The sequence below is a fragment of the Taurulus bubalis genome (assembly GCF_910589615.1).
Source record: "Taurulus bubalis genome assembly, chromosome: 12".
Classification (NCBI taxonomy): domain Eukaryota; kingdom Metazoa; phylum Chordata; class Actinopteri; order Perciformes; family Cottidae; genus Taurulus; species Taurulus bubalis.
The window spans coordinates 1,943,488-1,970,769 of NC_136600.1; the positions used below are offsets into that span (position 1 = coordinate 1,943,488).

The 27,282-nt window shown below is 41.9% G+C and overlaps 1 protein-coding gene across 2 annotated transcripts in view; it reads right to left on the reverse strand.

The window, feature by feature from the left end:
- Window positions 1-22,971, reverse strand: part of grik2 (glutamate receptor, ionotropic, kainate 2) — a gene marked incomplete at both ends in the record, with an annotated part of 274,403 nt that extends 251,432 nt beyond the window's left edge. For both annotated transcript variants that reach the window (XM_079227201.1, XM_079227202.1), the window contains one exon: window positions 22,854-22,971. In XM_079227201.1, coding sequence (XP_079083327.1) covers window positions 22,854-22,971 — 118 coding nt within the window. The remainder of the gene's footprint in view (window positions 1-22,853) is intronic.
- Window positions 22,972-27,282: the final 4,311 nt, after the last annotated feature.

Below are 27,282 nucleotides of genomic sequence, written 5' to 3' on the forward strand. Positions count from 1 at the left end.
TGTGTGTGTGTGTGTGTGTGTGTGTAATTATTTTGTTTAAGGACCTGCCATTTGAACATTTGATTATTTGGATTAGCTGCACAGGATGCTGTCGTGATCCTGCTGTGAAGAGTCCGCTTTATCTGTTTGGAACTGTATTTGTATGTGTGGATCAGTGAAATGCACACATACTTTAGTATTGCTGACACTATGAGCACATTAGCAATGCTGTTTGTATTTGGGGTTTGTGAGCTGTTGCTGGTATGGCACGTTGAGATGATAATTTGTTGTCAGAAGTCCAGACGCCGGCTCTGCAGATGATGAAACAGGATCCTCGTGATGACTGCTGTGATTCCAAAGGATTCGGAGTCTCTTTCCAAAAACTGACAACATGGCAACGAGGAGATGACAACTACACAAATGACCATTACAACACAGCACTACGTTGATGAGCTGTGACACAACAGTCTCTGCAGTAGAAAGTGGACGTTGTGTTTGAATTATTGTTAACGTTCTGCCGTCCCGTGCTTGCTGTTTCTGGAAAGCTACGATTCTTGTGATTCCAGCTGTGCAATCCGTTTCAAGATCAGACCACCACAGCAGCTACAAGCAATACTTTTGTCAGACAACAACAAACAAACAAACAATAGCAAAATCCAGGCAACTCACCGATGACGCTTCATATTGATCCATAAATCCATAACATTCCAACAACAACGGCGTTGTTACATCGCAAAGGTCCAATAAAACAAAATGTAGTCCAAAACACCTGATTACATCCATAAATATCCACAAACTGGTGTTGCATCATTTCAAATCAGCTGGAAGATATGAAAGAATAATGTTTTGTTTTTAGAAAAAAAAGTTTGCATGACAGCACAGCTACAAACAAGCTTCCTATTGGATCCCCACTTGAACCAATAGGAGCGTCATGTCCTGACTGACAGGCTACATTACCCAACCAGAAGCTACGGTGAAGTTCAGGCTCAGCCTCTATTTTCTTACGTTGATCAAGCCTGTCACCTCATACAGCTCGGATGACAGGCGTTTCGTACAGCCAATGAAATTGCCTAAAAAACGAATACCAGGAAGTGGCAGTGGAGCTGATTCCAACAGCCTTCAACTTCAACAGAACAGACTTCTGCTCACAGATCCTCAGTTTGGCATTGAATTAGCATAAAAATGCATTTATACTTCATTTTCTCTGTGTCAGCAATACTGGTAGTAAATATTAATTGTACCTCTATACGTTTGCAAGACTATAAGCCTTTCTAATAGGTATATAGTATAATTATCAGGAATATTTTCAGTCTCAAAATGGAAAAACGCCTAGACATTTCATTAAAAAACATGTGTACAATATTCATTTTCTTTGATATTGTTATCTGCTTTTTACTTAGACTAGATAAGGTTTCAGGCTATGGTCTTATTGTGCTTTCCAGTCCATAAGTCCCATTTATAGTCATGTACAGGCATCTATTTGCAAAGAAATGTTCAGGCGGAAATACAAACCTTATACTTTAGTGTGTTCAAACTCATATAACTCAGTGTCAGCAGCACTTAAAGTGATTCTGACTATTGAGGGGAAAAAGCTTCAGATTGTTACCTTTCAAAAGAGACCAATACCATGCATTTACTCCAACTAGTAAAAGTACAGCTTGCAATTTACTTTGGGTTTACCTGAATAGGCGTTTTTCGTCAAATTTGACAGGAACGCTACACAGTGTGCCTTAGTTTTCTATAACACTAACGTTAAAAATAGTAACACTATCAATAACTTTGGGTATATTTCACCCGATATATTGTACCTGATCAAAAATACTTCTCATTAAAATATATTAAAATACAATACAAGGCAAGTTGAAATACTCTTCTTTTATTTTACCCTGTAGAACTGTAGAAGACACAACCACCTTTAAAAACGTCAGTGAGCAGCATGAAGCTACATAAAGACTCACACAACTCAGACAAAAGCAACACAATGATAATGCAACCACAATCACTCGGGTGAAAATCACCTGACGTTGGTGTTCTAGGGTTAAAGACGTTAGTGTTCTAGGGTTAAAGATGTTAGTGTTCTAGGGTTAAATATGTTAGTGTTCTAGGGTTACAGATGTTAGTGTTCTAGGGTTAAAGATGTTAGTGTTCTAGGGTTAAAGATGTTAGTGTTCTAGGGTTACAGATGTTAGTGTTCTAGGGTTAAAGATGTTAGTGTTCTAGGGTTAAAGACGTTAGTGTTCTAGGGTTAAAGATGTTAGTGTTCTAGGGTTAAAGGCGTTAGTGTTCTAGGGTTAAAGATGTTAGTGTTCTAGGGTTAAAGATGTTAGTGTTCTAGGGTTAAAGATGTTCGTGTTCTAGGGTTAAAGATGTTAGTGTTATAGGGTTAAAGACGTTAGTGTTCTAGGGTTAAAGGCGTTAGTGTTCTAGGGTTAAAGATGTTAGTGTTCTAGGGTTAAAGATGTTAGTGTTCTAGGGTTAAAGACGTTAGTGTTCTAGGGTTAAAGATGTTAGTGTTCTAGGGTTAAAGATGTTAGTGTTCTAGGGTTAAAGATGTTTGTGTTCTAGGGTTAAAGATGTTAGTGTTATAGGGTTAAAGACGTTAGTGTTCTAGGGTTAAAGGCGTTAGTGTTCTAGGGTTAAAGATGTTAGTGTTCTAGGGTTAAAGATGTTAGTGTTCTAGGGTTAAAGACGTTAGTGTTCTAGGGTTAAAGATGTTAGTGTTCTAGGGTTACAGATGTTAGTGTTCTAGGGTTAAATATGTTCATGTTCTAGGATTAAAGACGTTAGTGTTCTAGGGTTAAAGATGTTAGTGTTCTAGGGTTAAAGATGTTAGTGTTCTAGGGTTAAAGATGTTTGTGTTCTAGGGTTAAAGATGTTAGTGTTATAGGGTTAAAGACGTTAGTGTTCTAGGGTTAAAGGCGTTAGTGTTCTAGGGTTAAAGATGTTAGTGTTCTAGGGTTAAAGATGTTAGTGTTCTAGGGTTAAAGACGTTAGTGTTCTAGGGTTAAAGATGTTAGTGTTCTAGGGTTACAGATGTTAGTGTTCTAGGGTTAAATATGTTTATGTTCTAGGGTTAAAGACGTTAGTGTTCTAGGGTTAAAGATGTTAGTGTTCTAGGGTTAAAGATGTTAGTGTTCTAGGGTTAAAGGCGTTAGTGTTCTAGGGTTAAATATGCTAGTGTTCTAGGGTTAAAGACGTTAGTGTTCTAGGGTTAAAGATGTTAGTGTTCTAGGGTTAAAGATGTTAGTGTTCTAGGGTTAAAGATGTTAGTGTTCTAGGGTTAAAGACGTTAGTGTTCTAGGGTTAAAGACGTTAGTGTTCTAGGGTTAAAGGCGTTAGTGTTCTAGGGTTAAAGGCGTTAGTGTTCTAGGGTTAAATATGCTAGTGTTCTAGGGTTAAAGATGTTAGTGTTCTAGGGTTAAAGACGTTAGTGTTCTAGGGTTAAAGGCGTTAGTGTTCTAGGGTTAAATATGCTAGTGTTCTAGGGTTAAAGATGTTAGTGTTCTAGGGTTAAAGACGTTAGTGTTCTAGGGTTAAAGACATTAGTGTTCTAGGGTTAAAGATGTTTGTGTTCTAGGGTTAAAGACGTTAGTGTTCTAGGGTTAAATATGTTAGTGTCCTAGGGTTAAAGACGTTAGTGTTCTAGGGTTAAAGGCGCTAGTGTTCTAGGGTTAAATATGCTAGTGTTCTAGGGTTAAAGATGTTAGTGTTCTAGGGTTAAAGACGTTAGTGTTCTAGGGTTAAAGGCGTTAGTGTTCTAGGGTTAAATATGCTAGTGTTCTAGGGTTAAAGATGTTAGTGTTCTAGGGTTAAAGACGTTAGTGTTCTAGGGTTAAAGATGTTAGTGTTCTAGGGTTAAAGACGTTAGTGTTCTAGGGTTAAATATGTTAGTGTTCTAGGGTTAAATATGTTAGTGTTCTAGGGTTAAATATGTTAGTGTTCTAGGGTTAAACTCTTCATCTGACTGTTCTTGTCTTGCTCTTGTGTTTGTGACGTCGTCATGTTCCCAGATCTCTGTAACGGAGTTAGAAATACACTGTCATTTTTTATTTTCCATGTATTATATTTTATTTGTGTTTATTATTCAACGATTCTGTTGAAGTGTGTGTGTGTGATTTTTTTTTGAAGAGTTACATCTGTTTCCTGTGGAAATTGCGTTTCACCTCTTCGGTGCCTCCTAGGCTCCCGTAGTCCCGTCTCTCCTTCACTTAAGTTTCATACTTTTGGAGGTAAGTTGTGGGGAAAACGATGTAACACTATTTTGTCATATTCTTTTAAAAAAGTAACCGTTTGTCACGCACGGTAATGGTCGCTAATATGATCACGTTGTCCATCTGTTGTGTCATTATTTTAGACGGTAAAAGTATAGGTTTCGTGGCTGTTTCATTTGGTCTATTTGGCGCCGTTTGTAGGAGCTACATCCGGTCGCCCTGAAGTTTACTTTCTCTTTATACATTTTGTTGTTTTGCGTGTCTAGGAAGCTGATGTGCAGCGAGGAAGACCAGAAGGCAATGTCTGTGTTTTATTGTCTTCTGCAGGTATGTGTTTTCTTTTGTTTAATGTTGGAATTTTCTCTGTTTCTGCTCAGTCACTCTAGCTCACGCAGTTATTTATTTTGTCCACTTGGGGTGGTCATTTTCCCCTTTTTGTCATGATTCATGTTTTAGCACTTAAGTTTCATACTTTTGGACGAAGCTGATGTGCATCGAGAAGACCAGAAGGCAATGTCTGTGTTTTATTATCTTCTGCAGAATAAATGAATGCTGGAAAATTCATCTGAGTCGACCTCTTCCATGCCCTGATCAACTCTGTTACATCTCAACGAACTGCAATATCATTATTACCAGTAGCAATCACAGCAGCAACTTGCCAGAATAAGAGCCTGGATGATGGTCCTGAAGAAGCTTTTAATGAAGTGCATTTGCTCTGCAAACAGCAGATGAGATGTGAGACACAACATGATTAGAGACTGAAAATCAAAAGAAGGGCAGGCGGGGCCCGCGCTGTGTGTAACGGCTCGGCGTGCCAGCAGCCCGAGAGGCCGTGTGTTGTGTTGACCTGCTCACATGAACTGAGTGTGAGCTCCCCACGCCGTTTACAGCCATATTTAATTCAAAGGAAACATCCTTTATTTATTTGCTCCCTCCTCTCTTAAGTGTCTTCATATTTTTCTGCAAAGTTTCCCCAACTGACCTTCATCCCATCATCTCTCTCTCACACACACACACACACACACACACATACACACACGACGCACACACTCTTTTCGCTGCCCTTTCGCTCCTCCCAACATTTTACTCTCCTCTTTAAGTAGAGATTGCTGTCTGAAAGCGACGAGGCCTGACCGAGACGTCTTGGGAAATCAAAGCGGCTCCCCTCCCGCTGTAGTGATGCGAGCCCGCATCAAAACACATGCGCAAACACACACGTTGTGGAAAACTAAAAACCATAGCAGACAATGAGGAGATGCAGTGAGCTGATCGGGGCGATAGACGCACAGGTTACAGAGGACGGATCAGGAGAAACGCAGAGCAGGAGGGCGAAAAAAAACCAAACACACTCAGGAAAGATCCCACATGCAAAGTTTCAAAGAGTGAAGATAACAGCAGGAGATAGAGCGCACACACACACACACACACACACACACACACACACACGCAGCCGATAGAAGAAGTGCAGATAAAGTACCCACCAACAACTAGTGATTCTGTTGGTTGTGATGTCGCAGCACTTCCAAGAAATGCCTGAAGTGTTTCTTTATTCTGCAGTCAGCAGAGTGAGAGCCACTTCCTTCGAGAGAGCAACTTTCTCTGTGCATGTTTCTCAATGGAAGACTCAAGATTTCGTTGTGTGTACAATTACTGAGTAGCTGGACAGAGATGCACTGCATAATGGCTGTTTAAAGGGAGAGTTTGTGTCTTTTGAAGTGGGGTTGTGTGAGGTACTAATCCATGATCAATGCACTACCTGCAGTAGCTTTAATAGCATCGCTGCGTCTCTTCGAGCATTACTGTCGTCTGTAGATCAACTATAAATGCACTTCATGGACTCCGCTGCCTAAACCTACCACAGCCTGTTCCCTGCTCCCGTAGAGGCGAAGGAGCTTCTGATACCGGCACATCGATAGTCTGAGATGTTTGTGAAAGTCGATGCATTAAATCACTGCTCCGTAGCGCTAATAGAGGTGGAAAAATCACAAACACCCTCACACAGGGTTCCTGTACACAGACAAGCAAAGACAAGCAAAAGGATCAAAAATCAGGTCTTCCGCCTCGGTAGCCTGATGGTTATATTAAATGTAGAGTTGTGTAGCCACACCTGTTCACCGCCGCCTTAGGCTGTGTATAAGAAGTGGACATAGTCGTCATGACGTCACCCATTGGTTGTGTGGCTGTTATTGGTCGTTATGAAGCCTCAAGTTTGATGTTTTGGCCGTCGATTTTTAGCAACCAGTGAAAATGAATTACCATATTTGTACGGTTGTGGTAGAGACCTGTCAATCACCTTTTTAGCCCCGCCCTAAAGCATCCCCTGCTTTATGGTCTGTTTGACTCTAAATGACCATAATTTACTAAATGAACATCATGCTGTATTGAAGAAGACTTGAAACTAGAGATTGAGACATAAACTCATGCTTACAATGTTTACTGAGGGAATACATCAAGAGAAGTAGAGTCATTTATATAGACTTCTATACAACCAGAGGAGTCACCCCTTGGTGGTCGGGAGAGAGAATGTAGCTTTAACACATGAAGCATAGACTTCTATACAACCAGAGGAGTCACCCCTTGGTGGTCGGGAGAGAGAATGTAGCTTTAACACATGAAGCATAGACTTCTATACAACCAGAGGAGTCACCCCTTGGTGGTCGGGAGAGAGAATGTAGCTTTAACACATGAAGCATAGACTTCTATATAACCAGAGGAGTCACCCCCTGGTGGTCGGGAGAGAGAATGTAGCTTTAACACATGAAGCATAGACTTCTATACAACCAGAGGAGTCATCCCCTGGTGGTCAGGAGAGAGAATGCAGCTTTAACACATGAAGCATAGACTTCTATACAACCAGAGGAGTCGTCCCCTGATGGTCAGGAGAGAGAATGCAGCTTTAACACATGAAGCATAGACTTCTATACAACCAGAGGAGTCGCCCCTGATGGCCATTATGCCAAACCCCTCTCTCTCCCTCTGCTTCCTGTCTATGATGCCCAATGAAAGTGAAAATGCCAAAATGTTAATTAAAGAGAAACAAAAGCACCCATTGTAGTGTACGTGCGCCTTCATTATATCATTCCAAAACCTACAGTCAGTTTAGTTTCATTTCTGTAGCATTTCAATGCTGCTGTATAGGGAACCTCCAAAAGGAAATTAATTAACATTGTTTAAAACAGTATGTCGACAAAAAATTGAACAGTATGTGTTCAAACAGGGGAACTTAGAAAAGGTCATTCATGGACATTCTGAAAGCTAAGCGGAGATTTAAAGCGCCAGTATTCAGCTAAATCATGGCCATGAAGGTTGTGGGTGATCGAGCACCAAAGCAGTATGACACAAACAGAGACAGCAACCCAAAGGGATACGTATAGAAAATGCTCCACTGACCCAGAACACATGACGATGTGCTGTGCAGTACTTCAGCTGTAAGTCTATTAATGCATTTAAACAGCAGCATCCACAAGGCTTTACACGGCCTCCAACACCAAGAATGGAAGTTGATAATAAATAAGTTAGATAAGGTTAGATAAAACTACACATACATTTTCAGAGCTCCGGCTCTATTGATTGAAATAATGTTGTGCTCACTAAAGTAATTGTTGAGATGTTGGACCGACTGCAGCAACATAACTGAAATTGGTCTGATGAGGAAAAAAAAAAATCACCAGTAGCGTCTACTGTCAAGTACTGCACGAGATTTGCAGCACTAGGATTGTATATCTAATCACAATGTGGAAGAAAAAACACGTGAGTCCAGTTTCCAGCCTGCACTGCACACAGACTCCAATGTAATGACAAAGATTAGATTTGGTACTTAAGAAAATATCAAACATGGTGATTTTGAGGTGAGATCAGACTTATTGAGCCGCTAGCAGTTAGCATGGCTACAACTAGGATTAATCATTCGCAAGAGGCGCAATATTTATAAAGGCAGAATGTGTGTCCAAATACCGTTTGAAATGAAATATTGTGATGCTGCAGAGATGTCCCAGCATGAACATCATATTCTACAGGCTTGAGAAAACATGTTTGTTTGGAACAGATCCCTGCAAACATCACATAATAGTAAAAGTGATAATAATCATACTAATCATAATAATTTGAATAGGTTTTTCAATGAAAATGCGAATAATAAAATGTAAATCAATATAAAGAATTGTCACGGAAAATGTGTGAGGGTTGGAGAGACGTATGCTGAACACAAACCTACAACTACTCAGTGTTGTGTTGGCGGTGTGTGTTACCTCCACCACACTAACACCACTCCACACACTGTGTATCTCACAACACATCTCACTGCTGACTTATCCAACAGACGACTCTGTTAAGGCTGAGATCTGAGAAAGACTGACTGCTGTAGCAACAGGCACACACACACACGCACACACACACACACACACACACACACACACACACACACACACACACACACACACTGACTAGCAGCCTCTCATAATGTCGATGACACTTCAATCTAAATACAAGCTAATGAAAGAACCTCCCTGGCACTGAGGACATTATTGACATATAATCCCATCCCCCCGGGACAGGGAAGCCATCATTTCCCATCCACAAGCCAATCTAAATGGCCTGAAATTTTAATGTGACATTTTAGGGGAATTGGATTTATGGCATATCAGCAGAAATTCAGCCGATTGACAGATAAGAGTTGTGTGGTGCAGAAAGGGCCATCTGGTATTTGTCCCCGTGGCGCTGCATTCTGTCATCGATTTTCCTGGAGGATTATTATTCCAGTTTCTTCAGCGACTCGAGGCAGAATACGGGCTGGAGTCTACCTTCCCCTTAGCAAGATCATTCTAATTCAAAACCCTTTCCAAATGAGTTATTGACTTGGAGAAGCTTCTCTGCCATTCACAATCAAAGGCTTTTACTTACAATATATACAGCTCTGGTCTCCAAACACCTGTCTCCAAGGCAGCCATAGGAAAGATAGAGACATCTGGAAGACTCCGATGGAATCATAGGTCGATGGAGCGCCGCCTCTGACAGCCATGCTGGCGATCCAGAGGTGGTTCTCATGTGAAACATGTTGTTCACAGTAAAACTAGAAAAATAGAAATACATAAATAGCTAAATGCTAACATCAGCCTGCTAATGTGCTCAGAATGACAATGCACACATGCTGATGTTTCGCAGAGATAATATTGACTGTGTTAGCTTAGCCTATTAGCATAGCGATATTTGCTCTTGAGCGCTGAACACAGTTGAGGCAGAAGGTCATTTCAGATGTTTTGCTGGTATTGGTCGCAAACCGAAATATTGAACAGTTGGAAGTTGTAAACTGGTGATGGTGCTAGATGGATGGATTTACATTTCCCATCACCTTTCTAGTCTTCCCACCACTCAAAGCGCCGCGCACTACATTCATACACTGATGGCAGAGGTCGCCATGCAAGGTGACCCGATCAACAGGATCTACACTAACACAGCCTTTGGGAGCTATTTGGGGTTGAGTATCTTGCCCTTTGACATGTGAACCGGAGGAGCCAGGAATCGATCTCCCAATCTTCCCATTAGTTGATGACTCGCTTCACCTCCTGGGTCCCAAGATCACCAGATCACCAACGTGATTACAGTTCATCCTATGTGGAACGCGAGTGTTTCATGGTCATCGATTCGATAGTCTTGTTGAGACAAAACCACAAATGCCGACCTCAAGGTGACACTAAAGGAAAAGTCAAGGGATCAGCAGACGTATTAGGATGCGTCTTCTGGGGATCATGAATGTCTTTGCAAAATTGGAAAGCAACCCATCCGATAGTTGAAATATTTGAGTCTGGACCAACGGCCATCACTCCTGAAACTACTCGATACTTGGTTGTCTTTATTTCCCCAGTTTCAACATCCCTGCCAGTTTGTTTTGGCTCTTTGTTGTTCCCAGTTAATATATGTATATAAAGATTTTAAGTATTTCTAATACAAGTCTGAGTCTCATTGAGAACTACCTTTTGAATTGAAGCCATGATTATAACCAGCTGTGATAAACTTATAGCAGCAATGCAATTGTAAAATGTCCCATCACCTCCTTTGATTGAGTTAGGATAAGACTGCCCCGAAAAAACAATAGCATTGTGTGTTTGTTCAAATGCGTAAAACTACCTTTTACTAAGTTTTCGTGACAAGCGACCTTTTGTTGCCTTGCAAGTAATAAATATCTTCTCCAATAAGCCGAGAAGGTCGTAGTCAGACAAACTGCTGCACAACAACTGCCTGTGTCTGACAGCCAACGTTTATTATAACCACCATCATGATCTTTCACTGAACCTAACCTAGCTTCTGTTGCCTTAAGCTAACCAAACATGAGTCATAGAGGTGGTAGATCAAACGGGGACATGGGTTGATTTGTGAAGCACTGATAAACAACAACATGTGTTGTTCCGATAGCATGTATGTTTAATCCAGGAACAACAGATAGAAGCAGTGGTGTATAAAGTACCCAAAAGCCGTACATGAGTAAAAGTAATGATACCTTACTGGAAAATTACTCCAGTAAAAGTAAAAGTCACCTATTAAAAGTAAAAGAGTAAAAGTCTTAAAGTATCTGATATTTTCTGTACTTAAGGATCAAAATTATTTTTCTGATATAAAATGTACTTGTAAGTATTGAAAGTAAAAGTACAAGTACATGCTGTTTATAAAAAAGCAAAGGGTCAGAATTATGAAGTTCACCCATGGTACCGGTCCGTGGGTCCCTTGGTACCGGGCCGTGGGTCCCTTGGTACCGGGCCGTGGGTCCCTTGGTACCGGGCCGCACAGAAAGAATGAATGAAAAATTTAAATTAAATTTAAAAAATCAAGGCTGGAAAGATGTTTTATTGTGAAAAATGACTGGATACATCCGTCTATGGTAATCTCAGACGGAACCACATGTGTAGTTGTAATACGTAACCCTTGATTATTGACTATTCATCTCATGTTTGATCTAAAAACACATCTTGTGTGGTTGATAATACAAAATCTTATTTTCAAAACACATATCTAAACCAGTAGCAGTCATTTCTACATAAATATATATTTATAAACACATAGAATAAATCCAAACGTGATCTGTAAACTACAAGTAAACAAAAGTTTGGAACTAACAGGAAGTACTTTTTCCGTGACTTCCTGTGTTTACTTTGAAGGCAGCTGACAACTGTCCGACTTGATTGCAGTTTCTTGTCAGCGCCTCCTGCTGCGGCCGCTGCTCTCTGGATTCCAGGCGAGGCGCAGCTCTAACGAACGAGCCTACTGTGATTCACCAAACCTGCTTGGTGGAGTCTGTGTTCCACCACAGTCCCGGATGTGTTTTTTTTTCTAAAGATAGATGTGATTTTGTAGCGAGTAACGAAGGTTTCAGGGGAAATGAATCGGAGTAAAAGTATCAGTTTTCTTTGCAAAATGTAGTGAAGCAAAAGTAAAAGTCAACAGAAAAATAAACAGTAAAGTAGAGTATAGATATCCAAAAAAACTATTTAAGTATAGTAACAAAGTATTTCTACCTCGTTACTATACACCACTGGATAGAAGGTAGCATCGCACAGACTTCTAACTGAAACCACACTGAAGATGGTAAGGACCAATGTAATGCCCTGAGGGCCTCTACGGTCTTATTCAGTCTCATTCAGTTTTGGCATGTCCAGATTGTATCCAGATTGAATGTACAGCAAAAAACACATGAAATGCGATTTTAGGAAATTGGCTCCAAACCATATATGGAAGATATTTGAAACGTGATTCCAAAGGGATTTCTGCAGATGCATCTCAGGCACTCTGGTCGCTCAAATGCAATTTCAAGTATGGAAGTGCTGCTACTCACAGAGCCCTGTGGAGTACAAAAGAGGAGAACAACAGTCCGTGGACGGATGAAGAAATGAATCGCCTGCTAGCACGATCGCTCTGCTTTCCCTTTCTGCTTTTCCCGCCTCACATCGCAAAGTATACCGGCCTCCTGCATCGCTGAGGTGGTCTGGTGCAACGGAGGAGGTCTGCCAGGGCGAGAGCAGCATCACCAGGGTAGCCACGTCGTTACTGAAGCCTACGTCTGGCAGAATCAATCACTTCTTTTAAATCACTTCTTAAAACCCATTTTTATAGAATTGCTTTTAAGTGATGTCGTCCTTTTATGATCTATTATGCAGTTCTTTTGTTCCCTTGTTTTTGTTTGTATATTTTATTTGTTTGTTTGTTTGTTTTCTACTCCATTTGCTCTTTTTGGTTATTTGTTTGGTTTTGTTGTATTCATTGCCTTTATGGTCCTTTTTGTTTACCGGTATTTAAGTTATGACTATGCTTTGCTTCTCCGTAGAGCACTTTGTAAACTTTGTTTTTAAAGGTGCTATATAAATAAAGCTGTTATTATTATTATTGTTATTATTACGTCGTCACCACAGCCACCCATGCAGATATGGTTGATGGTGTCGGGTCACACAAATCCGATCTGGTCAGTCTGTATTAAAGAACACATTTCCCTGCAGTCGGAGCATGACCTTAAAAGCTCTTTGTATAAGTTAAGGACAGGTCCAGCGTCAGAATGTGCAGCGGCGACTCAGAATCAAGCAAAACAGAGCATCAGGGAGTTTTATCTCAGGCGTGGCCCTCAAGTGCGCAGTCATCACGGCCCCGGGATGCAGCTCTCGGTACACAATGCCTCAAGTGCAGGACAAACCACCAGAATAGAAGAGTCAGAGCAGAGGACAGTGTGTGACGAGGAGTCCTGGTTCGTGTTACCGTCACAGTGATACGGGGAATGGATCCGGTCACTTGTGATCCCAGTGTGTTCCGGTACAGCAGGTGCAGAGCGTCTCCGTCCCTGTCAGTGCACACGGCAAGTCACCTCCAGCTCGGCCCCAGTCAGCATCTGAGACGCAGCTCATTACATCCGCATATGTCGCCGTATTTGGCAAAAAAAGCGACAGCAGGCAGAGACTTTGTTTCAGTGAAGGAGGCAGAGAAGCGGCCTTTAGAATAATCATTTCACGCGGTGCATTAACCATCTTGGTGCACGGCAGTATCATGAGCCTGAGAGGAACATGGCATGTGTCCTCCTGCCTCTCCCAGAGCATCTAAAGCCCTATCAGAAGAACACACACTGTTGACGGGGGCTTAACGCCTCGCCGGCGTTCACCGGCTCCGGCTCGCTTTGTTCCCTGAAAATGTGAAATGATATATATATTTTATCCATGTAACTGATTTTGCCAGCCGGAGATAGTTTCAAATTTCTATGAACTAGCTATGAGTGAAATATGAATATTTTAAGCAGCTTAGCACTGATTTAAATATATTTACCAGCAGTGTGTTGGCTGTGGGCCAAGACACAGTGTAATGCTCACAAAGCCACCACTGCTAAACTCAATTTAAGAAAGCTGATAATTCAGACTGGCAGCGCTAAGGCAAATAAAGTCATTTTAAGTAAAATATTTCTTCTCATGCTTTGTAAAAACAGCAAGGAGAACAACAGAGATATGAGTAGACATGGAGAGAACATGGCAGAGAAGGAACTATGCAACAATAACAACGGCCAGACCAGTGTTGTGAGTCATGTCCTGTGTCTGTATATACACAAGAAAATGGTCTTTGAAATACTTTGGTCTTCCATTGTAGTAATAATGAATACTGAATAGAAACTGGCACAATACAACGTGGTGTATGTAAGAGTTTGAGTGTTTTTATACGAGAAAGGAGATTGTTTAAAACCTGCATGTTGTATTCAAAATGCCATAGAATCGAAGGATCCACCTCCAAACACACAAATGGAAAGTTTGAACGTCGACCTTTACACGGCAACTGTGCAACTTCCACCTGCTGATGAAGACCATGTGATCCGATCCAGTCCAGTCTGACAAATCAATCCCAACTCATGGACCACGTCCTATTATTCCACCATATGCGTCATGTGCACAGCATGTAGTCTGTTCTGACTGCAATGTAGACGCATGCATCTATGTGAATGTTCTGAACTAGTGGCATTGGAGGAATTGTGAAAAGTGGAATGGGTCTAAAAGACACAGGACTTGCAATGAAAGCGTTGTCTGCTTTTGTATCTTTTTAAGTGATTTTTCTGATGTTCATGACATGTTTCCTGATACGTTGTTTCCGTGGGTTTTTTACGTTAACATACTTATTTTTAGCTGTTTTCCAAAACCTTTACGAAAGGGTTTTGCTGCCTAAAACTGAAGACGTCATCTTAGTTGTGTTGTTTAAATATAATCGAGACCGCTTCCCGCCAACGGCATGGCGTAAAAATCCCACTCAAAAAGCTTCAAATCCAGATTAATGACGCACGTAACAGTTTGGCTATTTATACTCACTTCTATGAGAATGGGTTGCCATATCACATAGTTTTCATTAGCGGATGGCATTCCACCAGTTCTTCAGAGTTTTGCTGAGCCAACTCCATCTGCTGTTGAAGACCATGTGATATTGAACAAAACTGCCAAAGAAGAAGTCAATTGGACTTTGAGCTGGAAAACTACAGAAAAACTACACTATTTATGGATTTAAACCGTTTTACTTGGATTTTCGACTGCCGAGGTTTAAGTTTGGTTGGTATCTGTATTTTCTTCTTTTTCCTGATAAGAGATGATGACTAAGCTACTTTTGCTAACTAGCCACTGATTGTGAAAATTACAGTCTTCCAAACAAACTGCAAACACAACAAGCATCACTCTCTAACGCAGTATTTGTTTTCTTCTGTTTATATCATCGTAAACGTGAGGTAATATCAGTGACAAGGAAGCAGCACGTGTAACCTTTATTGTAGCCACCGCATATGGTTGGCAGGGAATACCCTCCACCTTATAAAACACGAGTACTGCACTCTACTGTTTAAATAAGGCCAGTAAAGCTGCACCTCTTAGTAGGGAATCATCATAAACTGGAAGAACAAGTGAAGGGGAAGTGCTGCAATGGAGGAATGTGTGCTCTGCTGCCAAGGGCATAAAAAGAGTCACTGACACATCATATGCTTGAGTTACCCTCAATGAAGGATGATACGATGAGTGTTGCCATTCTGTGAAACCGTTGAACTTCTTTCCATCTCAGCAAACATGCTACTGGCTGAAGACAAGTTCCCGAGGACTGTATAATAAGGAGCATGCAGGCACTGCGCCTTTCTTTCCAGGGCATTAACATGAAAGTCATTCCTACCAACCAATGTTACACTTGGTGAACACGGTCTAGCGATATCCCTCATTTTAGCTAAATGGGAAAATATCAAGATAGATGTATTGGCAACTTCTTTATTCATCAATCCAATACAGGGTTGCCAAAAAGTAGTTGCCAGGCATCATCTTTTGGTTGCAGAAACGGAAGAAATTAGATACGTTGCGTCAGCTTAATAATGAAAATGTAAGAATACCAGCTTCATTACAGTAACCATCAGAACACAAAATAGAGCATAAGTTTCCTTTCAGTGCATAAAACATAAAGATGCTTTTTTTGTTCAGGTTGATTGGGTTTCAATGTACGCATTAGTTTGTGATGTTTACCTGATCTGTGGAACTTTTCCCTCCATAATCAAACTACTCCATTTTCAAAAATTCATTCATGCATGCGATGAAACGCACCGACGTATTCGGAGGAGAAAATAAAGGCAAATGCAAAGACAATCATCCAAGCTGTCCTTGGATATCTAGTGTACTCAGCTGAGGCCTGATGCCACTGGGGCTGGAGCTGGGTTTACAGCCGGTTTACCTCTCTGCCGTCTCTGCAGCGTGACGTCCAAAGATGTTAGCTAAATGCTTTGGCAACAGATGGAGGTTGTTCTGCTGTCCTCGTCTCAATGTCACGAAGCCGCCTTTGCCTTTGTCCGACACTGCCGGCTGTTAATTGAGTTACAATGCATGTACATGTTTTACAATAAACTGTAAAACCACTTTTGAGTGAAAGAGCTCTGTTGCAGAACACTTACACGTGGAAGGTGTGCAGAGTATATTACCTACATTTACACTGCAGAGAGGCATAATGAATACATCTGTGTGTTCATGATGTTCACATAAAAGACCTTTGCTCAGCATTATTGGTTTCGTATAGGTGCACATTCTCTCCAGAAAGTCAGAGCAGATTGTTGTGCGGTCTCCATATCTGTCAATTTACAATGAGGCAAGTCTGCAGAACGGTGTGTTCATGGGTGATTATTTTCAGGTAAAAGTCTGAACTTTCAAGTTGACAAAAAAGAAAAATAGGGGAAAAAAGCTAATTTGCTGAAATGGTTTCCATTCATCTGCAACAGCCCAAGGATTTATTTTTTTTAAAGATATTAAAGAGATGAGAATATGTTCTGCTCCGTTCATTCTTTTCATTAAATGGACTCGGAATACAATAATGGCCTTTGCAACATATCTGTTGTGTCCTCGTCTTAAACTGATAACTCAAGCACCAAAATACCAATTCCACACTCAAAACAGAGAAAGTGAAGGGAATTGGTTTTTGGGATCTTCCTGTAAGAAACATATCCTCCCCACCACGGTTCCATCAAATCCGATTTGTTTCCTCTGATTGAGGTCAAATGCAGTTCAACCAGCACGCTGCTAATTGAAAGGATTCTTGATATCTTGAGCTTCGTTTCGAGCTCCAGGTAACCTTGACTTCACACACTTCTTTGAATTCAGCGGGCTAATTCAAGTAGGGGAGCTGTAGAGGTGGTAAACAAATGAGCAGAAAGTCATCCTGCTGAGCACCAGGCTGTATGTATTGAGTGCATACGGACTGGAGCCTCCCGTTTTTGGCAAAGCACTACAGTGGTTGGAACGTGATTGCAGATTGTGCGATCATGAACAAAGACAATAAAGGACCCTTTTGTTGACAGCTCATATTTACTCTACGGTAGTCGAGCTACTGTTGGATTTGTTTCTATCCCCAACCTCAGCCTCCATCTGCATTTAATTTGTGTAAAAAAAAAAAAGAGTCCAGCCTTTTAGTAAGCCAGGGACGGAGATATAGCTAGCTTAGCTTAGCATACAGACTGAAAACAGCATGTTTGACAGTGGCAGTGAAATGGCTCACTACAATTAGCTACAACATTAGCATTAGTATGTGCCAAAAAAAGATCTGCCAGAAAATCCAGCCAGCTGGTTGATCTATCACGCAACGAATGAGAAGCCGCAGGCACCCCTCAATCACAGCGTCAAACAACTGCAGATCTACAGGACATTCTGCTGATTGTTATATTAGTCACGGGCATCATATGCTCGAGATGCATTGGGTTGATAGATAAATACGAAGAAATATCATGTACCATATCATACAAACAATATTCAGTATTCTTAGTCTGTATGCTAAGCTAGACTAACCGTCACCCTTTCTGGTCTTGAAGCAGTGTTGGCCCAAATGTTGGAGTGAATCTCAGTTCCCTGTTGAATCGTCTGCCTCGTGCATTGTGTGTGTTGTCGGTGTAACGTCCTCTGCTGTGTTTTTTTAAACCCCGGAGCGTTTTCATCACGGTCTCTGCTGAATCTCTGAGCATGATTATAATATGAATCCAAGCAGCATGTTGAACCACGGAGCCTTTTCTGCTAAATACTGGACATGAATTATCCGCCTCCTTTGATGAAAGCCTTTCTGACTGGACTGCAATTCATAATCCACAACCTGTTCCATTTTTGAACCTTATTTTCTTGGGTGGGTTGTGTTTTTTTTGTCGTTGTTGTTGTTTTTTCTTCCATCATGAGTATTGATTATGTGCATGATTTAATATCTTACTTTACTAGCAAGTGTAATGTAGCTTCAGTTGGCAGGAAAACACTGCAGTTCCATACACACCCACAGGGGAAACAGTCTCCAACCGCTGAATCCAAAATAATAACTATTTTAACGCAGCACATCACACATGCACACACTGCGGTGAACCAGCTTCCACCTTGTCTCCATTCAGCCACAGGGACATGTTGCAGTGTTTCGCCCTCCATGTTGCTGAATCAGCAGTCTCTACCAATTGTTTAGATGCTACAGACTCGTCCCTGCTGCTATACCACCATGTATTGTAACGGAGTAGAGGTAAACAGTAAGGTTGTGGGAGAGTTGTCATTTAAAACCTCTTTGTTTGCAGGTTTACATGGTCAACACCAGTGGCATCTGTCAGAGAAATGAACAGTGGATCATTTAAAGCTACAGTAAATAAAAAGAACGTGTTGTCACGTTTGCTCAAACTGTCACTGACAGTAGTACATGAGACGGATAATTCGTCGGCCTGCTTTCAGGGCTCCTGAAGGCATTTGCAAGATTCCAATCAAACTGTCAAAGAAAGTTTGCACCAGCTGGTGGGCCGTGCTCGGTTTTGGCTCGACTGTTTTCAGCATGAAAATGTGCTCATTTTAAAGCAAAAACAATACACTGAATATAGATTTCTGAAAACATTTGAGGCGAGAAATAGGCAATGCAGTAAAATACTTTTCTTCAAATTGGATCACCGCTGCTTAGTTTGGCAGTTTTGCATGACAGAAAAAGAGAAAGTGCACATAAACACAACAAGGCCCCCGCTGATTTAAAACCCAAACCCACGTCCCCGGTAGACTTACAACACATACATGTGCTCATGGGACTACCAGATTCATCATACGGTCCAGGGGATGATCCATCCTCACCCAGAGTAGCTCACTCCTCCCACATTCTATTTTCTACCATCGAGGGAAGTTTGGTCTTGAACTGCATTTTGTTTTGGCTTTTGCACAGTTGTGTCCGGAGCGAACAGACGGCTCAAAGTGAAGAAATAAAGACTGTGATATCTTGCCTCTGAGTGAACGGTTGTTTGTCAAAACCCGTCTCTCGTTGTCTGTGTTGAGGAGGATAAACTTGTTGGAAGTGATTTTTCCCTAGTCGTGAATGGGCTTCAAATAGGTGCATTAAGTAAGTAAAAAGTCAACAATATAACATAGCTACAGAAAACACATAACTTCCAAGTAACTCAACAACACTTTTCAACATGAACAGTGGGCTTCCGGGCTAAAGTGCTGTGTCCCTCTCTCGCGTTTAAACTACGTCATCACACTCCCACAGCAAAGTTTAATAAAGACGCGGATGGGTTTAGACTGTAGTTGCTTGAAAGCGCAATGCGTCTCACTCAGAGCCTGAAGTGTGTTTTGGACGCTGAGGAGAGGGACAACGCATCGTTATTTGACGCCCTGGAAATGAGGACATAGGATGCACTACATGCACAGACCAGACTGCGAAGCCCTTCATTTCTGCTTCACTTCATAAAGGACTCCCTCTTCATTGCCACTGCCCCAATGGTTGTACCAGGGTTCATGCACATTTTGAACAATGGATTTCCATGACTTTTCCACGACTTTTCCATGACTTTAAACCAATTCCATCTCCACTCTGTCGAGACTGAGACTTAGAGAGAGAGTGTCAATCAATTGATGGATGGGTTGTTTTTAAAGATACAGAAATACTGCTTAAAAATGCTTCTTTTGGACGTCAGGAAACTCTTGTGAAAAATGCTCTATTTCATTTATGACTTGCCATACTCTGTTAATTGGATCAATTCCTTGACATGAACTTTTTTGCTAATGTTACTCTTGCACCGTGGGTCTTCCATCTCCAGCTCATGCAATGCCTGTGTGGAATTCAATCTGCGGTGTTCCAGTGAAGTGACCCTGACTGTGGCTTCTCCTCCACACAAGCAATTCAATTTCCTGACCCGACTGTCTGCAATGCAACATCTCACAAACTCAAGCGCTTTCCAGACCGAGCAGCCCAGAGTCAACGTCACGACGCTGCGGTTCAGTCTCTCGCTGCTTACAGCTGATCTGTATCGAGCTTTAACTTCAGCGGGCCGTGGGACAATTCAGTTGTATGCTTTCTATCAGCAGAGGTTGTCAGCATGTGAGACTCTGTCTGTGACAAATACAACTGCTGAACAATCACACCATGTGAGCTCTTACCATGCTTTAATGTCTTTGTTCCCTCCACAGCTATTTAGAAATATGACCTCGCTCCAAAGGTCTGTTAAGAAGTCACAATGGGAATCGGCAAAAAAGCTCTTTTTTTCAACACAGGACCTGGTCAGATCGATTAAAAACAACAGCTGTGGCATTCAAGCTCTTTCTTTCTTGCGCTTGAATTTCAAAGTGGAAATTTAGCTATCCATCACTCATGCACCATAATTATTCAAAGGGCTGAATGATCTAAACCATTTGCAAGCTCCTATTTTGAAGAATAGCTCTTGCAATTGGATGGTCCAAGCACATGCGGACATTTTATGTTGGGATTATTGCATTAATCGCAAACTCTTTTTGTGAAATCTAAATTAAATTGCTGGAGTTAAAGTAGCACAGTTGTGACAGTGGACAATTTAAGGTGTAGGACATGGCTAATACTGTGAGGCCCTTGCTCCTGTTTAAAGAAGCTTTAGATCACATGATCAATAGCACTCAATAACAACCCTGCATTTCTGAAATGTGAGGATTTAAAGCATTCAATTCAATGAATACTAAAACAGAAGTATTCATTTTAACACTGCAGATTAGCCATACTAAGTGTCTATATACGTTGGCTTCTTAGCTTGTTGACCTTCCACACTCAAAAATGCCAAGGTCACAGCAGTCATTTAATTAAAGGACACTGCAACTGTCCAGCTCACTGGTCACATGAGGAGCACTACTCAGTCTTCACTGGCTCTGGAGGAACTTTGACAACATTCAGAAAATAACCCCAAAGATGTCACCTATTATGTCACAGATGATCAGATGATGAAACCAGGGCTTAAGAATTCAACTTTTTAACAGAAACCTTACTTAAAAACTGGACGTGAGAAGTTTGAAAGACTTTGGCCATTACCATAGCAGGAGGGTCTAGTAAAAATACTGTTGATCAGAGTTTTAGCAAGTGTTGTTTACATCTGTCTGTCTCTCAAAAGTCTCCCCACCTTCATTGATGTGCATGGATGGCCTCTTTAAACATTCATATTCAGTTATATATATATATATATATATATATATATATATATATATATATATATATATATATATATATATATTCAGTGTTCTCTCTTTGCAGATTAGGTTTAGCCCAATCAATACAGTTAACGTCCGAGCCACTGATTTGTTCCGAGTAAATTTTTTCACAGCACAAATTGAAATCTGTCACATCCTATGATGAAACCTTGAAAACACACACACACACACACACACACACACACACACACACACACACACACACACATGAAAGGCCCACAGATGCCGTCTGAACAGATTTATCAATGGACAAGTGCTGGTAGCTGATAAAAGTGCCTCTGCAAAGGACGAGAGGAGGAATAAATGCAATCACAAGACATGTTGTCCGACAGACAGATTTCGGTTGTAACTCTGCCTTCTGTCACATACAGGTCTGTTTCCCTCAGCGCTCCATGTTCCCGTCCACACGGGGACCAGTCATTGTAATGTAACGGGACTACGGCCCTGCAGGCCAGAGGTTCACAGGGTTTCACCTATTTATCCATCTACTCTTTGATTCAGATCCTACAGCTCCATCAGAGGAAAAATCAATCCGCACCTCATCAATTTGCATTCATGAATTAAAGAAATGTACACTGCTGACTTAATTACAGAGGATGTTCCCTCTATATACTGTAGCACCAGTATGGGTTCTTCCAATCCATACAAAAGTAAAACCGTTGAATTATCAGACAAAAGGTTTGTTTACGTTGTAAATGTGTCTGTTCTTAGAAGTAGTCTGCGTGCTTCTGCATCTGCTTTAAGTGTGCTGTGTGCTAAGACATGACTGCTGAATGCAACAGCATTCAAACGTTGTTTTCCAACAATTGTGCATCTTTCTGCTCTTCTATTCTGTGGTTATAGCCACAATGTGTGATATTAACGTCTCACTAACCCTAACTAACCGGCACCAGCATTACAAACTTTGCCTTATTAAAAACCACGGACCTTATGTTGTGTATAAAATGACACGAGACAGCTTGAATATTTCCATCTGATAAAATGCAATGAAAAGATGCAAACCTGAGGCATCATATAACGGAAAACAAACATTATATTTTCTCATATAGCGGTGAAAGATTAGTTGTTCCTACTTTAAAGCTGCTTAATGAGAATGTATGGCTCAATAGATCATTCAAAAAGTTTCCTTGCAGCATATTCATCACATTTCTGAAATGTGGATGAGGCTCGTAGGCATCAAATAAATAAATAAATCCAGTTTAGTCTATTTTTTTTTACTATAAAAATGAAGCTAATGTAATAAATAACTGAATTACTGAATGAATATACACACATAACTGAGTGGCTCATAAACAGCTGACACTATGCACAACACACACACACACACACACACACACACACACACACACACACACACACACACACACACACACAGGTAGTGTGAGGGGTGTTGATATCTGCAAACGTTAAACCTTTTCAACGTGAAACATTCCAAACAGCAACAAGTTACAGATGTTCCATATACATGTCTCTTGTTGGCGGCGTTACTATAGTAGTGCAGGTCTGTGGACACACCAGGACTCTCCTAAACCTTCCACTGCATGTCACACTCAGAAGAGGAACTCTCCCACAAGTGAGGAAAGGGTTGATAAGTGAGTCTCCAACAGGTCGGTGCTGGGTGGGACAGAAACAGGCATCGCGGGGACGAAAACACACCAATCAAACTGCTATGGCTGCGTGAGAGGAAAAAGAAATAGTAGCTCACCAAATCTCAAGACGTGTGGCATCCCATGAGAATATCCCACACAGTGTAACAGCAGCACTAGAAGCCTGATGGTGCACCTGACTCTGGCGTTAAGTATCAGCAGGGAGGTGATCTTCATGGTGCTTGTGTGATGGTGCACAGGATTTTTATTCCCTGAATCTCGGTATATATTCCACAGAACAGTTTTCTCTTTAACGGGAAGAAGGAGCAGGGTGGCTGAGCACCGGCGGGCTGGGCAGCAGTTTCCCCACATCCATTGAGCAAAAAAAGAAGAAAAAACAAGCACTGCGTTGTCCACCTCACTGCGCCGAGAAGATACAGCCCTCCGACTCAGCTGAGGAAGATGATGGTGGAGGTGGTGGTGGTGGAGGAGGTGGCTGGGCATCCATGTTAGGCAGGGCAGAGCTTGAGGAAATCCATCTACTGAAAGAGCACACAGGCAGAGATTGGAGGATTGTGGGGGGTGAGAATGTGAGTGTGTGGTGATGAGGGAGGGAGCGGAGATCCAGCGTGACCAAAGTGAGGAGCGCGCGGGAGTGAATCGGCCGGTCTCAACCCGAGCTCCTCCTGCTGCACTGCCGCAACAGCATCTGACGTCGAGACAACACTACAGTGCCGAATAAGAGCCGGTGGGATCAGATCCACGCGGCCACATAAGAGCCCGCGTGGATCTGATCAGACCGCCGCCGGTGTTTGATCGGAGTCACTTCGGGCTTGGACTCATGTGTCTTCGGGCTCCGTGGAGTGAAGCTGCCGCTGAACACACGCAGCAGCGTGACGAATAGCCTCTGCTCTCTCCGCCGTGTGTATGTCAGTGCTGCATGCGCTGTATTTTTTTGAGTTATTACTTGTTTTACTTTTCCAACGACCGAGACGGTACAAGTCTGTTAGATAAGAGCAGCACGTTTGAATTTAATGTGTCGCAATAAGTGCCTTATCGGCTCCTTTTGTGCGACTATTGAATTACCGGCCGCGCTCTCGTGGACTGAAAGGCGAGGACAGTTAAGTGTCATATTCAATATTTCCCCCATAAACTGGACTGTGGCCTTTAACCTGTTATTTACAAATACATCTAAAAAAAAAAGCCAAACCCATACGGGTTCGTTTTACTGGATATCTATAGAAGCACAATTAATGCTGTATTAATTCCAAGGTCGGCAAATTCTGGTTGATGAATCTGATGCATACATTCTAAATGTTATACACACACATATATATATAGATATTTATATATATATTTATATATATAAATATATATGTGTGTGTGTGTGTGTGTGTGTGTGTGTGTGTGTGTGTGTGTGTGTGTGTGTGTGTGTGTGTGTGTGTATCTACTTCACGATCAAGACAGGATGAGTAATACTGCATACGTGGAGGTCAAGCTGATTTAAACGTGGAGCAGAACGAGTGGCAGGCTGCTTCCCAATGCAAGCTGTCAGCACGGACATTTAAATTAACAGCATTTGTTTTCAGTCAGAATCAGCTTTAATGGAACATGAAGCTATGACAATATGTGATATCGTCAGTTCTGTCCCGGTTGAGACAGCCTGTAAAGAAGCTCCCTGCTTGGCATTTAGGCCACAGCTGATAGAACTATATTTTATTAAAATGAGGCTTCAGCACCACGGACAGCGAATCTGTTCCGCTCGGCCTGTGCGTGCAGGGTTCCTTTCAGCACCACGGACAGAGACTCTATGTAGAACCTTTGCATGAGGAAGGTTCCAGCAGCGGCTCCTATTTATTGTGCCAGCTTCCTGGCTCCTTTGCCTCCCTAATTAGCAGCGGGTCATTCTGTTTGGACCGAATCCATGTGACGATACAGCGTGTGCCTAAAGGTTAAATATTGCTGCCACACCAGCACTCATTTAATAATGTAGCCAACACCCTAATCACACTTGCTGGCCAACATTTTTCTGGAATGCTAAAATGAAATAATACTTAAATCGTATGAACTGGCTGAATGGGATTTAAAAACATAAACCAACGTCATAATTATATTTAAGTGATGAGGACAACAATTTGTAGTTGCACAGCACAGCATGAAGCGGGACTTACAAGTTGATTTACCCGTTTTTAGAATGTCGATTATTCAGATATATATTTTATATATAGATATATTTTTTTTATATATATAAATATATATATGTATGTGTGTGTATACATATACATATATATTAATATATGTATATATATATATATATATATATATATATATATATATATATATATATATATATATATATATATATATATATATATATATATATATATATACATGTATATTAGCAGCACATTGTGGAGGATGTCTTTAGGTTTCCTGAGCCAAAATATGACTAATGAGCAAAAGACAAAAAACATGTCTGAGATGTGTTTGCTTCTCCGCGTGCAGTGAGTAAATGTGTTGTAACGCACAGAGGTCACAATAAGAAGGATCCGCTCTAAACTAATATTAAGGAGCACAGAGCCGCAGGTCTGGTCTCCGGGCATAGCGGCCAAAAGGTGCGGGCTCGGCAGGTAGAAAATAAAACATACTCCTCCTTTTTTAAATCAAAATATTGTGCTCTTTTTACAGACGGAGCTACCGCTCAACAGAAGCCCATCTGAGCACGTGCAGCGGGCTTTAAAACGGGCTGAGCGGAGCCGCGGAGCCGCGATGATAAAGTTGATTTAAAGCTAATGTCCTCATCAACTATGAGATTTAAATGCGCGGCTCGTCTCCGCGGGTTCCCATCGAGCCCCGCGGACTACAGGCGTTATCTGTGGATCCTTCATGAAGCGGATCACAGGGATGTACCGACCCTCGTGATGCCTTTTCCACCCCACGACAGTGAAGGCATCAGCCCGGCGAGCTGGACAAGAAGGCGCAGGAAACAGAAGAGGTGACAAACGTCTCCAAATAGAGGTCGAGCAAAGCCGCGGGAGGTCACATGTCTGCGCGGCTTATTGAACCATAAATCAGAGCATATCTCTGACACATCGCCGTCTTGCTGTGCTGGTCCTCGGCGCGCAGCTTCAACGCGGCGTCGCCCCTCTAAACTCAAGGATGAACTTCAGAACCGGACCGGCGCGGTGCGTAACGGAGGGGTTTTCTGCGCGTTTTTTTGCCGGTTGGATAACATGTTAAAAAAATAAAAAATAAAAAAACCTTTGGCCTCATCTGTTTACAAAGATGCGACCTGTTCTTAACAACATGCAACGTGCAAAAAGATCGCGCGGCAGAGACATGGAAATGCATGTAAAGTTTGAAAGAACGGACTTACCCTAGCAGAGCTGGAGCAGGGAAGAGTCACCAGAGCAGCACAAAGAAGTTGGTTTGTTTCTGGAGGAGTCGAGCCGCTTCCCCCGCACGCGCATCTGGTAGCTGCGCTCCGGCCGTAGGGGAGACACGCCTCCTGTCGGACGGCAGGACGCACTGCTTAAAGCAACAGGGGGGCTCGCTCCGGACTAGCTCGGGGTCTGGACTCACACACACCGAATCTGCAGCCTCCCCCGGCTGTCAGGTGCGGTTCATCCTTTATCCGCTCGACAGTTCAGCCACGGAAGCCCCGCGGACATCTGCACTCTGAGCAGAATTCGGGGGTTGTGGGTGTGAAAGTGTGGCGCTGTTCATTGTATTGACTGATCTGTGAGAAATTGGAAAAAATGCGCCATATTGTTGGATATAAGATCGATATTCCCTCTAAGACGACCTTTACCAGATAGTAATGTGGTCGGAACAGATTTATTTGAGCACAGCGAATGGAAGCAGGAGTTTAGTTCTGCACAGTTTAAAGGGCTCTCACTTGAAGTGTGATGCTACATGATGTTAAAATACAGGATCTGGAGCTCGCTGAATGTGGTGAACTATATTGTGTGACTGCACACAGGACGCAGTTTCATCAGCGGGAAGAAAGCGCCACTGTCTAAGTTAGTTGAAGGTAAGGCCAGCTTCATAAGCACATGTTACCCTTCATCTATTTAGTAAACTTAGTCATCCCTTTGCCATATTCTTCATCGGTTAGCGAGTGGTAAGAGCTAACGTTTAAGCTAGCTAGACCGTCAAGTACATGTGTAACTAATACTTCTAGAATAGCTTTCGCTTAAATATAACGACAACTTGCCTCTCAGCAAACACAGCGTGCATATTAGCGGGTGCATTGATAATAATGTCAATCTTTCAGAGCCGGTCTTGAATTCGGTAAGCATCTCTTTTTACACTTTATTATTGAATATCAGAATCTAGCTGTGTCTCTTCAATGCTTCCATTGGTTGAATGTGTGGAGCCTTGTTTTGCTGTGAGGCACACATATAACCACTGTGTGTTCTACCATAGAACAGAAACAGCAGAAAAACACAATGTCAGTTTGTAAACTGACATTGGCAATTGTGTTTTTATGCTGTTTTCGTTGTTCGGACTGCGATGACCGTCCGGACATGTCCCACACCTCCCTGG